The sequence below is a fragment of the Psammomys obesus genome, unplaced genomic scaffold, assembly GCF_907164565.1.
Source record: "Psammomys obesus unplaced genomic scaffold, mPsaObe1.curated_primary_1811, whole genome shotgun sequence".
Taxonomy (NCBI): Eukaryota; Metazoa; Chordata; class Mammalia; order Rodentia; family Muridae; genus Psammomys; species Psammomys obesus.
The window spans coordinates 13,647,812-13,665,008 of record NW_026596046.1 but is presented as its reverse complement, the minus strand read 5'-3'; the positions used below and the strand labels follow the sequence as shown (position 1 = coordinate 13,665,008).

Genomic DNA, 17,197 nt, shown 5'->3' with positions numbered 1-17,197 from the left:
TCTCTCTCTCTCTCTCTCTCTCTCTCTCTCTCTCTCTCTCTCTCTCTGTGTGTGGTTTGTCTTACCCATGAGTGTTTAGCAGTCCAGGCAATGGGTAGAAAAGAAAAAAGATGTACTAGCTTTCTCGATGATGGAAACTTGACAGACAACTTAAGGAAGGAAGTGTGAATCCTGACTTATAGTTTAGGGGAAGCAGCCCACAACCGTGAGGAAGGCAGAGCTATGGCTCAGGACTCTACAGTACATCATGCTGGGGAAGTTAGGGCTCCTGGAAGCGTTTCCATGACTACAGGATCTTCACAGTCAAGGAGCAAGCATCTGCAGGAACCAAGCCCAGGCTATAACTCAGAAGACCTTCCTCCCCCTGAGCAATCTACTCTTTCAGGCGAGGCCCCGCATCTTTTTTTCCCCTCTGCATCTCCCTCCCTCACCTCCTCCCAGTCCTACCTACTGTCCCTCTTCTCCCCTTATGTCCTTTCCCTAGTATCCTGATAGTATCCTCCTCCCCTTCTATCTGACCCTAGCATATCAGGTCTCATTAAGGCTGGCTGCATCATCTTCCTCTGTGGCCTGGCAAGGCTGCACCACCCAGGGGGAAGTGATCAAAGAGCCAGCCACTGAGTTCACATCAGAGAAGCCCCTGCACCACTTACTAGGGAACCCACTTGGAAACTGAACAGTCTATGGGGTCTCACATCTTAAAGGTTCCACAACCTCTCCAAAAAGCAAAACCAACCGGGGACAAAGAGTTCAAAACCATGAGACTGTGAGGACATTTCAGACTAAAGCACAAGGGAGTAATGGGCATTTAGAAACTGTACCTGCTCGTTCTTCATGGGGACTGGTGCCATTTTACTTCAGTCTAGTGCATAAGGAATAGATAAGACAAAAGGCTTTGAGAGATCTGAATTGTCTCCATTGGCTTCCTTGATCCTGTTGCAGCCTTCAGGAGATGTCCCACCGCCTTTCGAAATTTTGGGCTAGAGAAACTGAGGTCAAAAAGCTAAGTGAACGGCATCACATGCAGAGGAAGAGGTGGAGGCAGAGACGCACAGTGCATTTGTAAGAATTAGGGTTTTTATTCTTTGCCTACATCTCATGCCTACAGTCCAGATTTGGTCTCAGGCCTAGTTAGACATTAAAGGGCAGCATTTCCTTTTGTGTCAGATGGATCAGTGAGGTTAAAAAAAAAAAGAAAGAAAGAAACAAAATCGAGCTACCGCTTGTCTGTTCCACTACTTGGAGATAATATGTGCGGAAACTTTTTCTTTTTTTGAGCTGTCTGCTTAAATGCACGGGAATTGACAAATTCTAATGATAGTCTATTTTGGAGGGAGTGTTAAATTATTCAGAGGCAGGCACAAATAGACTGTCTCCAGCAGCCTTGACTTCCTGCTTGAACTTGCAGATGTCAATTTGTTGGATTTTCTTAGGGTCTGCAGATGAGGCTCTGGCCAGGGAGGAGGCAGGCAACTGGGCTTCCATCTAGAACCCCAGAAGTGAGCGCCCGGTGGCTGCTGTCTGGAGTCTGCAACTCTAAACCACCAGCCCCACTCCACCACATTTCTAGTCTCTAAGCTGCAGGGTCACCTGGCATCACTTGATGTCATGGCAACAAAGTCCCTGATATTAGGCTTCTGGTTGCTTTTGTCATTTCTGCATGGGTGTCAGGCAGGGAACCTCCTAGGTGTCTGGACCACAGGAACCAGGATCCAGGCAATGGTGAGCAGATACGGTTTAGCATTCTCTGACTCTACAAGGCCCACATGTGCAGGAGGATATTTACAGCATAGTTTAAAACGTGAGGCTTGTTGATGTCCCTTAAAATGCGAGCCCTTTGCTAACTGTCTGTTCCTTTCCATTGCTCATCCTCTGCTATTCCAGAAACCTTTGTTCTTGAGAGGAACTGGCAAAGATCCTGGGTATATTAAGAATGTTCTGATTTTTGGCCCTTTCTGTGGAAATGCCTTGAGAGACAGACAGAGCAATGAGATACTGTAATGTAAAATGGTTATTTAGATTATGAACCAAACCAGAGTGAAAGGGAGTGTTCTTCAATCATGGTTTTATGATGGCAGGCACTATCCAGAGTAACCTGGGAGGATGGCCACGCTGGAAAGAACAGACTGTTTTCAGTGTTGATGCAAAGACCCTGTCTTCTCACCGTGAGGCCGAAACCTGCTTCTAACAGGCAGATTGGCGGAGTGTCCATCATGTGCCAGGCTCAATTCCTAGTGCATAGATTGTGATCCTCAACTTGACAGGGCGTAGAATCACCTCAGAGACTAGCCCCGGGTGTGTCTGAGGGAGTCTCTAGATTGGGTTAGTTGAGGCAGGGAGACCTAGCCTAAATGTAAGTAAACTGAGCACCGAGTCATCTTTGTCTGCCTCTGACTCGGGATGTGATGTGATTGATTAGCTGCCCTCCGCTCCTGCTGTCTGTGATTGATTAGCTGCCCTCTGCTCCTGCCTCTGTGACTTCTCTGCTGGGCTGGACTGTGTGTCCTTGAAGTATAGGGCAAAGTAAACCCTCCTTTCCCTTGGTTGCTTTTGTCAGCAGCAAGAAAAAACCCACACGCATATTTTTTTCTTTAAAAAAAAATCAAATAAAATTGACAGCAATAACAAACCTGTTGTTCAACAGGTAAGACTGAACACTTCCTGTTCTTGGTGCCTGTCCCTCTCATACTATTCCTTCTATCCCGGATGTAGAGAATTAACTCTTTGGCCAGATCCTATTGGGTTCTATATAGCAGTTTCTCAATTGCTTTTCATTTTTAAAAATTACCTCTGAAGGGATCATTTTAGAGCCCTGTCTCTCTGCTAATTGGCAGTTATCATTAAATTTTAATAGCAGGCTGGACACAGTTCACATACATGTAAGTTAGGCTGCTAGCAGAGCCAAGGTGGAAGGATCACTTGAGCCAGGAGCTTAGGGTCAGCCTGGGCAACATAGTAAAAGCATGTGTCAAAGTAAAAAGAAAAATCAATATCACAGATACGGCATGTATGTGTGCATGCATTATGGGTATTTGAGGAGCTACAAACCACTATGGTCGCTAGGGTTTTTATTTGAAGCTTCTCCCTTACGGAGCCAACTGTCCCTTGGAGAACTGGCTTTTGCTCTCTGCAGGCAGCATCCTGCTTTGACAAGATGTAGGGTTTAGTGCCATCATCTTCCACTCTTCCCACTCAGTCTCAGATCCTCCCACACAGGGGATGTCACGTTTCTCTGCAGAAGCTTATCTATGTGGTGGTTTGGGGTACCACACATGGGGAGAGAGTATATGATCAGGTGTGCTCTCTCTAACCCCCGCGGCAACTCTGTGAGAAAATTTTTCCCTGAGGTGAAAGTCTGGGTTCAGGGAGGGTAAGTCACCATGATTGTGCTTTTCTATTCATGGAATTAAAAAAATGAGAATTTACTTATTGTACATACTAATAGGACCTACTGTGGTATGTCTGTGAGTGCACAAAACATGAACTGATCAAATGCAGCCTTCCCCCCAGTCATGTTCATTGTTTCTGGTATATTTAGATATGAAAATAGACATAAATCCCAACCTTCTGCAAATTAAGTTCTTCTCAGACTCCTGGGTATTTGGGAATCTCAGGTTAGATGCCCTTGATCTCTGAAATGCCAAAGAGTGATTTGTGTTCTTTGGAGATAATCTAGCAGGATGTCCTTCAGGAATTCACATATGGCTTTGGAGTATAAACCTCAGATATAAGTAGTAACAGAGAGGCTTGGGCCTGCAGACTGCTGGGAGGTTTGATTCAGGGCAAATGCGCTTGACAGCCAGAAGAGGAGTCAGTCTGTGGGTGGCTCGTTCTCCAGGGGCCTTTGGTATATTTGGGGGCTAGAACCTTTATCCATTATGCTTATCTCAGCTAGTTGAGCACCACCAGTGTTCACATAGCCCTTTGGGTTGCTCTGTGGCTGGCGGAGGACTTGCAGGGCAATGAGGACCATGGGAATAATTGTCAGCAAGACCTTCCATCTTTCATTGACATAATTTGCTGAGCCTTGACCTGACAGCACCGTAGGGCCACACAACCCTTCCACACAGGTAGGAAAAGTGTGGTTTCCACTTCAGCATGCCTGTCTCCCAGGATCATGAATGGCTACAGTCATAGGAAATGTACAGTAGGAAATGATGAACAAAGGGTGACAGCTTTGGCTGGAATTACGAGGTTCTGGGTGGGCTGTCCACTGTTCTCTCATGCTTACAGGGTACTGACCTGATTTGACAGCCCAAGGAAGAGCTATCTGACCACGGATGGGAATTTTGTCCCCTGAAGCTAGTAAGAAGGCAAGACAGAAGTGCCTGCATGTGATCGTCTTTGTCTCTTTTCCTGTTGCTGGGGAAAAAACGTGCTGACCAAAGCAACGTAAGGGAGAAAGTGTTTGTTCTACCTCCGAGTTCAAGAGCTTAGTGCAGCGTGGTAGGATGTCAAGGCAGCATGATTGTGAAGCAGCTGAAAACATTGCACTCACCATCAGGAACAGAGAGAACGACTGGCCGCATGCTGCTCAACTCCCTTTGTGCTCATATACCATCTAAGATCCCAGCCAAGGAACGGCACCAACTGTGGTGGGTGGGTCTACCCTCAACTAATGTAGTCAAGATAATCTCCCAGAGGCCCATTTCCTGGGGGAGTCTGCATCCCCTCAAGCCCACAGTTAACACTAACCAGTAAGCTGACTCTGCAGGGAGGATTATCGCTGCCTCAACTGTAAACTAGTAGTTGGGAAACCAACTACCGAGTCTCCGTTTCCTCAGCTAGGAATTCAGAGTGTTGGACTTCACAGCCCTCAAATCACATTCATTTGCTTCCTAGTTCTGTGAACTCTTTTTAAGAATTCATTTGTTTTTGTTAAAAATTTTTAAAGTTTCATTACATATTTCTTCTTCTGTTATCATCATTGTATGTGTGTAAGTGTGAGTGTGTGTGTGTGTGTGTGTGTGTGTGTGTGTGTGTGTGTACATGACACAGCATGAGTGTGAAGATCAGAAGACAACTTTTGGGAGTCAGTTCTGTCCTCCTTCCCTGTGGGTCCCAGGGTCGAGGCTCAGATCATCAGGTGTGGTAGTGAGCAACTTTACCAGCTGAGCCATCTCTCATTTTTGTTTCCAGAGATAAGGTCTTACATTGCTCAAGCTTACCCCAGACCCACTTTGGAGCCCACGATGAGCAGATTCTCTTGCTTCTAGCACCTCTCAGGGGCTAGGATCACAGGTATATGGCACCATACATGGCTGTGTCACTTTTCAAAGAAGGTCTGTTTGTTTGGGTTTTTCTGTGTAGCCCTTGACTTTTGTGAACTCATTTTGTAGACAACATTGGCCTCAAACTCACAGAGTTCTTCCTACCTCTGTCTCCCGAGTGCTGGGACTACAGGTGTGTACCACAGTGCCTGGCTTAAGGTTTTTTTTTTTTTTTTTTTTTTTTTTTTTTTAATAAAAAATTGAACATATCAGTGGGAAAGTCCTCCAGACTCTGATGACTGATGATTTCAGTCACGAACATGTGTTGAAGCCACCTGCATATCAGGAGCCAGCCAGCCAATGTTTGGAAAACTGTGATGCCAAATGTGAGACTGAAGACGAGGGAACAGTCGGACATTTACAGTTGTTATTCATTTTAGACCTCCAGCGGACAGAACTGTCAGCAAATAATAATCGAGCGGGTGTGCATCAGGAAAGAGAAAGTGAGCAAACAGTATGGACGCTTGTTTTCAGATGCGGAAAGCCCACAGCTCAGAGTTTGTTCTAGAAGTGCGTTGACAAGCGATGCAAACGCATATCCACCCATGTCACGGACACAGCAGCTGTGTATAAACTCATAGACAGGTGACGGTACTCAGAGTAAAACAACTCATGGTCACTTCTGGAGACACCAGAAGCCAATTAAAAACTGGTAAACAAAAGGCAAATAGCATGTTTTAACTTTGTCTTTCCTATACAGAGTGGCTCTCAGCCGTCCTAAGGCTGTGACCCTTAATACAGTTCCTCATGTTGTGGTGGCCCCAAAACATAAAATTATTTTTGTTGCTACTTCATAACTACAATTTTGCTATTGTTGTGAATCATAATGTAACTATCTGATATGCAAGATATCTGATGCATTACCTTGTGAAAGGGTCATTCAACCCGGCAGGAGTTGCAACCTTAGGTTCAGAACTGCTCTATACAGCCTACCTTAAGATAACCCAAAAGGGAAGCTTTTTTTTTTTTTTCATAGAAGTAACCCAGCTAACATATGAAGGAGTGATAGAATTAGAATTATGTGGTCTGAATTGCAGAATCTAGCAAAGATCACAGTGTGTGTGTGTGTGTGTGTGTGTGTGTGTGTGTGTGTGTGTATGGTGTTTGTTCGTGTGCATGCATGTGGAGGGCAGAAATTTATACTTAATGTTACCCTCTACCTTAGTTTTTTAGACAGTGTCCCCACTAAACCTGGACCTCACTGATCTGCTATTCTGCCTGGCCAGCAAGCACCAGGGAACCACCTCTCCTGAAACCACTCATTGCTGGGGTTATACAACTGTGTCGCTGTCCCTGGCTTTTGGTGGGTGTTTCATGTTCAAATTCAGGTTCTTGCATTTATATGTCAATCACTTTCCCAACTGAGCCATTTGATCACTTGAGAAAAGTAGAACAACACTACCTATGAAACAGTCTTGGCCAAAACCAAAACAATAATGACAACATTACCTTCCATATTAATATTAACATTAATTCCGTACTGCCACCAACCCTAACTTAACCATAACTGTAACCTACATATATCCTAAACCTAAACCAAAGGCCTAACCCCAATCCTAACCTTAAACCCAACTTTATCAATAATCCCAACCCTAATCCTAACCAGAGTCTTAGTAAGAACATGTCTACTAGAACTTCCTGTGATGACAGAAACATTTTGTACATGTACATGCGCAGAATATATGGTCAGCCCAACAGAAATTGGCAGCCTCATGTGTGTGCTGATCATTTAAAATAAGGTTTGAGTGGCTGAGGAACCAAACTTTGTATTTTATTGACCTTCAGTAACTCAAACTCCAAAAGCTGCATGTGCTATGAGCATTGGGCAGCACAGTTCTAGATCTACCTTGCCAGTTTATAGGAGACACAGAGGACAGAAAACATGTTGAAAGACATCACAAAAATAACAAAGCATATTCCAGGGAAACTGGAACAAACCATCTGGTTTCATCATAAGAGGACACAGCGAATAGCATGACGTAGTCTGGGGAGCATCTAAGTCACTAACGATGAGACGCAGCCACCAATGACCAGGTATAGAAGTTATTTGGAACCTACTCAAAACAAATAAACAAAACCCCAGGTGAAACAATTGAGAAAACTCAAACTCTATATATTCAATGACGTTTTAAAATTATTACTAATTTCTTACGTGTGATAACTGTCAATGGATTATTTTTAAAAAGAATCCTATTATTATTATTGTTGTTGTTCTTGTTGAGATAGGGTTCACTATGTAGCCCTCACTTGTCTGAAACTCTCCTTGTAGACCAGGCTGGCTTCATTTTCAGAGATCTGTCTGCCACTTCCTCTTGAGTGCTGGGATTAGAGAACTGTGCCGCCATGCTGGGTCTGAGTTTTATTCTTGAGAGCTTGTTTGCAGGTTCAGGAATGGGAGTATAGCTACTCTTGTATCTTTGATGAAAACATAGTCCAGAGAGCGCCAACCTCTATCACCAAGTATGCAGTGTCAAGAGGGATATAAATGAAGTGGTGAGAAAAGACTGGGACACCAGCCTAGCCAGGCTGAGAAACAGCATCAACTCTGGGGATGGACAGGGGAACAGTTGCAGCCAAATTGCCCTCAGATCCAGACTGCTGTTTTTTTTTTTTTTTTTTTCTTAAATAGATAGCACTGATAAATCCATAGTTTAAAAATCACAGGATATTAAGATCAGCTTCAGTGGTTATGTGAGGTTGAAGAATTTGGTCAGGATGCAGATGGTGCAAAATTGGAATGAGTTAATAATCATGTGACTGTTTGGTGAATGCATAGAAGCATATTATATTATTCCTAATGTGTTTGATAGTTTCCATAATAAAATGTGAACAACAACAACAAAAGGAAGTAAGGGAGACTTCTAAGGAACCTCTTCCTGGTCTCAGATGACAACAGACACCATAGCAACCACAACAGAAATCACTACCCTGGAGCTAAAATGAGAGCTGAGCGCTGGGCGGGTCAGAGTATCCAAAGAACAAGCACAGGGCCTCCCAAGGGCAAACACTGCTTCTAATGCCATGTCAAGGAGCCAAAGCTGTGGTCAGGGTCACAGCTGGGGAACACGAAGTAGGAGTTCCCCATTCTGTGCCAGCTGAAGTGGTTCCAGGGTCCTCATGTCTCCGATCCTTAAGGAAAGCAGGCTTCCCCAGAAGGAAAGCATTTTCCACTTACAGTGAGAGGTTCCTACGGGTCACAGTGAGGCAGATGTTTGAGAGTATTAGGAGGAGTAGAAGAGGTGTGGAGACAAGGGCACTTACAGGAGGAAGGGAAATGCTAAGAAAGTCACAGGTGGAAACTGATCACAGAAGTCACCAGCCAAGACTTTGTGGGAAAGAGACCTCACAGGCTCCCTGAAAAAGGAGAGGGAGGTATATATGGCCTCCAGTTTCTGTCTCCTCCTCCTCTTTCTGTGGTTTGATGGGCTTGAGAGAACTGCCTTTCACCCGGAGGTTGGTCTCAGTTATCTGTGTCAGTAGTTCTGGAAGTGTGTCCCGAGACAAATAGTTTAGAATCACCTGGTGTGGAGTTAGAAATTCCAAATTCTAGGCACTACCCTGAACACAGTAACTGTTTTGGAAGGAATGATCCAGATGACCCCTGAAGCCTGAAGCATGATAACCACACGGGGAGGAAAATGTTACAAGAGTTGAACTGTACCTACCAGGGCAGCAAGGGGTGCTGAAGCATTTCTGAATTGGTATCCATCCAGCTTTTGACAAGTATTTCCTGACCATTGACATATAATGACAGTTTTTATTTATTTATTTATTTTTTATTAGAACAGTAACAGACAGACATAGGGTGTGGTAGTGCATGCTGTCAACCTCAGCGGCAGAGGCAGGCGGTGAGCTTGAAGCCAGCCTAGTCTACATAGCAGCTCTATGCCAGCCAAGGCTACATAGTGGATCCTGCTTCAGAGAGAGACAGAGACAGACAGAAAGTGAGAGAAAAAGAGAGAGAGAGAGAGAGAGAGAGAATTCCCTTTGCATCTGGAGTTCATGAGAAATAGGACAGAGATTTCTCCTCAAAGGAGGCTTTAACTGGGCGTGTGTCTTTCCTATGTGTTGGTTTGTGTATGTACTGTGGTTAAGTTCTCACTTCTGGTGAGAGCTAGTTCTTAGCAGGCTCATACCTTGGGTATCTGTCACCTGCTTGTGATTTGAGAAACAGCTTAATACTGTCCACCCTCCTTGTCCTTCTGTAATAACATGGATAAGGAGCTGCTACACATCTCTTTTCACATTGGGCTTCCTGGACCAATCAGAATTGGCTTTGGGGAATGTACCAGATATGTTTGTGCCTCAAAACATCTCCTTCTGCCAAAGGTATGCTTGCACTTGCCCTAGCAAGTTTTTTTCCATGCTTCAGTGGCTGCTTATCACTTTATATTAGGAATCATAGGCCTGGCCCCTCATTAATTGTAGCCTTGCTGAGAGTTGACATCTGGAGTGATAGAACTCTGCTTTCTTATGGCCACAGGCACTGCGCAGAATTCCCTTGTCTCAGCTGAACATATGCTAACTCTGAGATTCTCCACACTTCCCCCAAGTTCTCTTAAAATAGAACTATTATTGTGATGGAAGCTGGAAGCGGCATAGGCTCTAAGGTGGAGTGACAGAGAATCACACTTTCTTAAGGCCCTCATCTGGGACCGGAGGTGTCATTTGTAGATTTTTGGGGCCGAGGAGATGGGAGAGAGGACTCAGTTGGTAACGTGCTTGCTGTTCAACATGAGGGCTTGAGTTGGGGTCCCAGGATCTGCACGAAAAGCCAGGGTGGAGTTGTGCACAGAAGCCCGGCCTTAGGGTGGGGGTGTGCCTTGACAACTAAAGATAGACATGTACACATACATGTACATAAGCATGGGACACCTACACGCACACGTACATACTTAGGCTAACAAGTACATGCACCAGACACCCCCACTGACTATTTGCACCCTGTTCACAAAGAATTCCCTTTAGTAGGCCTGCACTGAGGTGTGAGAAATTCTGGTTTTGGAAGGATTCTGGTGTGTAGCCCAAGTGGAGCTGTTGTCGCCAAATTCAAGCCGCTCCAACGAGGGATTGGTGTTTTATCTGATGATCGGCTGGTATCACCCAAAGCCTATTGAGTGCTCTTCTTCAGGAAGGCCTGAAATTTTCAGAAGCGGATGGCAGTGAAGTGTGTCCCTTCAACCTAGTCCCAATCCATGGACAGGAGTGCCTGCCAAGGTGTCCTGATGAAGAGAACAGACCAAAGGTTGCCTTTGCCACTTGCCGTTGTGGAGACGATGGCAAAATGACCAAATCCTGTGAGCACCAGTTAGCTCATCAGAAGAACAGTGAGAACACCCACCAGCTCTAGGAATGAGAGAACACAAATAAAGCACTTAGCTCATTGCCGGCCAGAGTGTGTCCTTGCTCACTGGTGCAGGTGACAGCATTATTTCTTTTCCGAGGTGGTACATTTTGAGTGTTGTTTTCTGGACTGGGGTCACATTTTGACTTTTTGTTTCTTTGTTTTTGCTAAGGGAATGTGATGTTTAATATTGTAACCTGATAGTTTGCCCAGAAGACAAACCTCTGCACTTGTCTGTGAGGCGGTTCCTAGCCTGAGTTCACTGAGACGGGAAGACCTACCTTAACTGGGTAGCACCATGCCATGGGCTGGGGTCTGGACTGAGTGAGGGAGAGGAGCAACAGCATCCATCTCTGCTCTCTGACCATGGATGCGAAGTGAGCGCCCGCCTCACATTCCTGTTACCAGACTTTCCCTACCATGGTTGATGGTACTTTCAAACCCAAGAGCCCAAAGGAATCTTTCTCTCCTTAAACTATGCTTGGTAGGCATTTTGCCATGGCAGTGAGAGAAGTAGCTAAGGTGGAGATTTACAGCACATTACATTTGGGAGATGAAAGTGACATCCTCAAATGTTTATGTTTGAAAGACAGAGCGTCTCTAACAGATATTGGCAACGAGGCACATAGGGCTGCACAATACCTATGCAAGGGTCCTTCAGCATTCACAGACAGAGGCATAGCGTACAGAGCAATGCAGATATGTCGGGTGGGTTTTGCAGGAACACAGTGCAGGTTAGATGCTAGTGGGACCTTGGAGCTCTGTGAGTATGTCTGCATCAGCTCATTTGACACAGCATGGAAGACCAGAGGTTTCTTACACTTCACATGTGCCTTCAAAGGTCCCTTTCAATTCTGGCTTCTTGATTTTGCTGCTTCTCCACTGCTACCATCCTGCTGTAAAAATCTTGCTGTTTCTTGCCCACACAAGCTGCCCTGCTTCTCCCATTCCTTCTCTGTTATGCTTAGTGTGTCCAGCCCACTTCAAATGCGAAACAATTTCTTCAGCTCCGTTACTTGTTGATGTTTTTGCTAACGTGTGTTCTCAGGTGTTGGTTGCTCCGAGTGACATTCCAAGATCTTCTCCAGGGAAAACAGAGTAAATTTTTGATAGAAATTACGTTGTTTTGTTCTTAAAATGCTATTTTTCTCTCATCTCCTTCCAAGCCTAATATTTAAGTAATGAGATGCTGAGCAAATATAGGGATGATAACGTGGGTGGTGGTGTTAGTATCAGAGAAACAAACTGCATCCAAGATTTTGAGAGTTGATAATATCTCACGGCAAATTTATCATAGAGGAAAACAAAGGGAAGGGGAAGGAGCCAGCATTTATTGAATGCCAGTGTCTCATGTTATCACAATGTGTGTGTGTGTGTGTGTGTGTGTGTGTGAACTTGTGCCATAGTGTGTGTGTGGAGGTCAGAGGACAATTTGTGGGAGCCAGCTTGTGACAAACCTCTTTACCTTCTGCTGAGCCATCTTATGGAGCTCTAGATTGTTTTGTTTTGTTTTTTTTTTTTTTTCAGTTCCTTCCTTTTATTAACTCATACACAACTACTTATTTTCTGGTTTGTTGAAGCAGTAAGTCAGACAACACTTGCCACAGTAATGTCTGTCAAAGTGGCTAGCCATGAAAACTCCAGCACCACATTCATCAGAAGGACACTCTCGACGAAGCCGACTGATTTTGCCATTTTCATCCACCTTATAGTATTTCAGAACAGCCAACTTAACCTTCTTCCTCTTATACTTATTCTTCTTGGGAGTGGTGTAAGACTTCTTCTTCCTTTTCTTAGCACCACCATGGAGTCTCAACACAAGATGAAGGGTAGACTCCTTTTGAATGTTGTAGTCAGACAAAGTACAGCCATCTTCCAGCTGCTTTCCAGCAAAGATCAGTCTCTGCTGATCAGGAGGAATTCCTTCCTTATCCTGGATCTTGGCCTTTACATTTTCTATAGTGTCCGAGGGTTCAACCTCGAGCGTGATGGTCTTCCCCATCAGGGTCTTCACAAAAATCTGCATCTTGGCGGAGGCTCCACCGCAGATGGCGGATCGGAAAGCTCTAGATTGGTTTTAACCCTCAAATTTCTATTAAACTAAAGTCCAGAGGTAGTAACATATCCAACCAAGAAATGAATGAGCTGGGACCCACCTGAGTGTGAATTAAAGCCCAAATTCTTTGTCATGCTTAATCACCTAATGCTTCCACTATAGAAGACAGTAAGCTTCCTTTTCTAAAGATTAATTGAAAGTTCGTGAATTCTCTCTTCTATTACAGGAAAGAGAGTCTTTTGTCTTGCAAAGCACAACATTCTGCTTATGTGAGAAAAGATAATTGGCCAAGCACTTCTAATTCATTCTTGGGGAAGAGAGACTACTGAGCTATCTTTAGAGTGTCCGAGTTATGCATCTTCTTTGCAATGGAGAAAATGTAGTGCTTTTCTAACAATTTTTCTGGGCGAGTGCAGGAGACTGAACACATTTTTACTTTGAAGGAGTTGGCTAGTGCATATACAGCAGTAAGACCTACCAAGAAAGACCAAGCATGAGTTTAGCTGATGTATTCATTTTGAGAAACCACAAGACAAACCTCAGGGCTGCTGTGTTCTGGGACGTTGAATGCCTCAATACACTTTTTCATGGTGTACTTCAAGCAGGGAAAAAATTCACATGGGTGTTAGTGGTGAGTGCACACTGTCAGGCTTCGAAGAAGAATTTATATTTTTATTTACATTTGTATTTATTTATTTATTTATTTATTTATTTATTTATTTATTTATTTATTTATTTATTTATTATTTTATCTCTTTGGCTCCTCAGTATCTTATGAACTGGCTATGCAGCTGAGGATGACCCTGAACTCTTGATCTTCCTGTCTCACCTCCCAAGTGCTGGGATTCCAGGCATGGAATCCACTGTGACCTGCCTCCTGTTTCCTTTCTTTCTTTCTTTCTTTCTTTCTTTCTTTCTTTCTTTCTTTCTTTCTCTCTCTCTTTTTCTTTCTTTCTTTCTTTCTTTCTTTCTTTCTTTCTTTCTTTCTTTCTTTCTTTCTTTCTTTCTTTCAGCATTGTCTTAGTATTCTCTAAGTAGATGAATGCTAATAATAAATAATGAAAACATTTGAATGCCAGGAAAATGACATGCAATTTTCCTTTCTTCTAGATGTAAGCATTCTTAATAATTGATGTGCACATTTTTTTCTCCAGTGGTTTAGTGTCTTTCCCTAAAGAGAGATACACCACAGGCAATGCCTAGAGAGGCTTTCTGTGTTAGTGACAAAGTCTGGAGTGTTGACCTCTTAAAATTTTATGCTTTCCAGCAAAGAAGGGGGCAGCTTGTAGACAAGGACATACCCTTCTCACGCTCATCTTGGAATGTAGAGTTGAGCCTTCTTTGGCTTCTGGCACATTTCTCTCTCTCTCTTTCTTTCTCTCTCCTTCCAATTAGGGAGGCACTATAATTAAGTCTAGCTTGTTTCTACTAGGATAATTAATGTGTGCCTATAGGAGATTACTGTTTCTCTTTAAGCTGTGATGAATAGGATTGGTTTTCATGGAAGCCACTTAGAACTCTAGCAGATGTAGCAGTTGGCTCTGGAGAACATTCACACTGAATGGCAAGACATAACTAACGCTTCTTGGCAAGCTTCAGTGGGGATTAAAGTACAGAGTCATTCTCGGATTCCTGCTGAGCTCACTTTTTGTGGGTTTGGAGAATGGTGATCAAATGGGAAGCCACCATGCACCAAACCAGTCAAATGTGGATATGGATATCAACCTATCGTTGCTGTGGCATTATTGGAAAGACACTTGAGCTCTGAGTCTTCTTTGCTCACCCGTTAATGTATCATAGAACTACTTCTCCAGTCTGAGTCATCGCGTTTGATGTCTGGGAAACTTCTGAGATTTGAAACTCAATCCATGAGCCTACAAACTGGCTATGAGCCATTGTCTCATAGTCAACTCATAGCCATAATTAGATGGTGAACTCTCTTCTAGCCAGATCACTAATGCCTAAGAATTTATATTTATTGAAATAATGAAAAACAAATGGTCTTGATTCATTAGCAATTGGCACAATAGTAGAGATGTTGGTGTTGGGCTGTGGACAATTTTTTAGTCTTGTGCTTTTAAAGGAGCTTACCCCTACCTCCCTGAATTCCTTAACATCTAAGCAGAGTGTTAGGCTTATAAGTCCCTGAAGGTTACTACTGAGAACTGAGCTGTCCTTTCCTGCGTGGTCCTTTGTTCCTGCAGCTCCCTGAGATGTGCCATAGAAGTGAGTCACCTTAGAGATGTGCTGGCTTCAAACCTTGCTTCTGCTCTTCTTCCCTAGCACAGGGGTTCTGTCTACCTTGTTCCTTCCATCCTTTAAGACACTTAAGTCATACTTAGAATCTCTTCTTGGGCTTCTGAAACACACAAGTAAAAAAAACATTCTCCTGTGGATCAGAAACCCCTCTGATATGGTTGGAAAGAACCTCATACTTGTCTGAGTAGGGGGAAAGGAGAGTTAAAATATTTGTAGACACAGTGTTTCAAATGAAATAATTAGCCTGGGCTCAGCCTGGATGGCCAGAGCTGCATGGCTCAAGGAGCTATTGATTCTCTATGGTTGCAAGGCAGTGGGCATTGCCACACTGTCTAAGATGGAGAGAACGGTGGAAAACAGAGTTTTTATTCTCTCCCTCTCTCCCTTCCTCTTTCTCTTTCTCTTCCCCCTCCCTCCCTTTCTTCCTTTCTTTATTTTTTTCTTTATTTTCCCCTATTAACAAGAACTTAAAGACATTTTTGAGGACTTTCCATCTATTTCTATGTATCACTGTCTAAATTCTACAGCCATTTTGTACTCTGTAGGAAGCTGGTATGGAAAGACAGCAAGGGAGATAAGGTTGGGAATATAGGTGGTCAGGCTGTTGAGCCTGAGCCCTCAGAGGCAGATCTTGAGACAAAGGTTCAAGTGAGAGTAGTTTGTTTGGATGGTAAAGAAAACTAGGAGAGTAGGGAAGGGAGACAAAGGAAGAAGCTGCAGGTATTAGTTTGGGTTCCATGGAGTGACAGAACCACTGGGAAATATCTACGTATGATATATATCTCTTCATATGTAGATATATACTTACATTGTGTGTGTGTGTACCTTAGTTAGGGTTTTATTGCTGTAAAAAAACACTATGACCATAGCAACTCTGTATAAAGGAAAACATTTAATTGGGGCTGGCTTACAGGTTCAGGTTTGTCCATTATCATCACGGTGGGAAGCATGGCAGTGTGCAGGCAGACATGGTGCTGGAGAAGGAGCTGAGAAGTCTACATCTGGATCATCAGGCAGCCAAAAGTGAACTGGCTTGAGCTCCTGTGACCTCAGACCTCACTCCCTAGGGTTGTAGCTCCTCCAACAAAGCCACATCTCCTCCAACAAGGCCACACATCCTAATAGTGCCATCCTCTACAGGCCTGTAGGGTTCATTTTTATTTAGCCCACCACAGTACCTATATAATATTGAATGTAGATATATATATGTATTCATTATGAGGAGTTTGTTCACATTATTTTTGCATTCAATAATCTGGAGACCTGGGAGAGCTGATGTTCTACCCGGAGTTTAAGTCTAAACAAGAAGACGGCTCATCATCTGCGAGAGAGAGACAGAGACAGAGGGAGATAGAGGTGTGTATCTGTGTCTGTGTGTGTGCATATGTGGATTTGTGTTAGTGCCTGTAGAGGCCAGAAGAGGGCATCGTGTGGAGCTGGTATTACCAGTGCTGTGAGTTGCCTTATGTGGTGCTGGGAACTGAACTTTGGTCCTCTGCAGGAGTAGCAAGCACTCTTAACTGATGAACAGTCTTTCCAGTCCCATTTAAATTTTTTTCTTTTATTTAATTATTGTATGTGTATGACTGCTTTGCCTGCAAGAATATATGTGTACCTCATGTGTGCAGCGCCTACAGAGGTGAGAAGAGAATATTGGGTACTCTGAAACTGGAGTTATGGATGGTTGTGAGCCACCATGTAGTGGCTAGGAACCAAATCAGGTCCTCTGCAAGAACAACAAATACTTTTAACCACTGAGAAATCTTTTCAGCTCAAGATTCCCATGTTCTTTATCTCAAAAAATTAAATTTATAAATTATAACCCTTAGGCATGGTATATTGCCATCAAAGACTTTATTCAGGTGAGACCTGTGCTCTTATGGCATTTTCTTTGGAGTCAACCTACCAAGGTTGGAATAAAGATCCATGAGAAGGGTCTTGATTGACCTGTTGACTCTCCACGGCCTCTCCGTCAGTGAGATGTGTTTGGAGCTTAAAGAGGGCAAAATTACACTATTATATTCAAGTTCAGCTTTGGGCAAGGTAGTTTTCAGACGAGGAAACTGAGACTCAGAGAGGGGTTTAGTTCAGTCACAGAGCTGGAAATATGTAGGGCTGCCTGATGATAACACCTTCTTGAGTGGATGCAGAAATGCCTGTTGGCGACTCTTTCCCAATGCTTGCTGGTTCTTCCTTGGAAGACAACCTTTCAAATTCACAAAATGATTTAATAATGGTATAATTATAAGTTTCCTGAACAAACTCAAG

The 17,197-nt window shown here is 43.6% G+C and overlaps 2 protein-coding genes across 3 annotated transcripts in view; one reads left to right on the top strand and one right to left on the bottom strand.

Annotated features, from left to right (window-relative positions):
• The window catches only part of Sv2b (synaptic vesicle glycoprotein 2B), a 168,652-nt gene that overhangs the window by 27,729 nt on the left and 123,726 nt on the right, over window positions 1–17,197 (top strand). The window lies entirely within an intron of this gene.
• Window positions 12,124–12,672, bottom strand: LOC129688446 (ubiquitin-40S ribosomal protein S27a-like). The gene has a single exon (XM_055623269.1). The coding sequence runs from the start codon at window positions 12,638–12,640 to the stop codon at window positions 12,170–12,172; it is 471 nt and encodes a 156-aa protein (XP_055479244.1). The 5' UTR covers window positions 12,641–12,672; the 3' UTR covers window positions 12,124–12,169.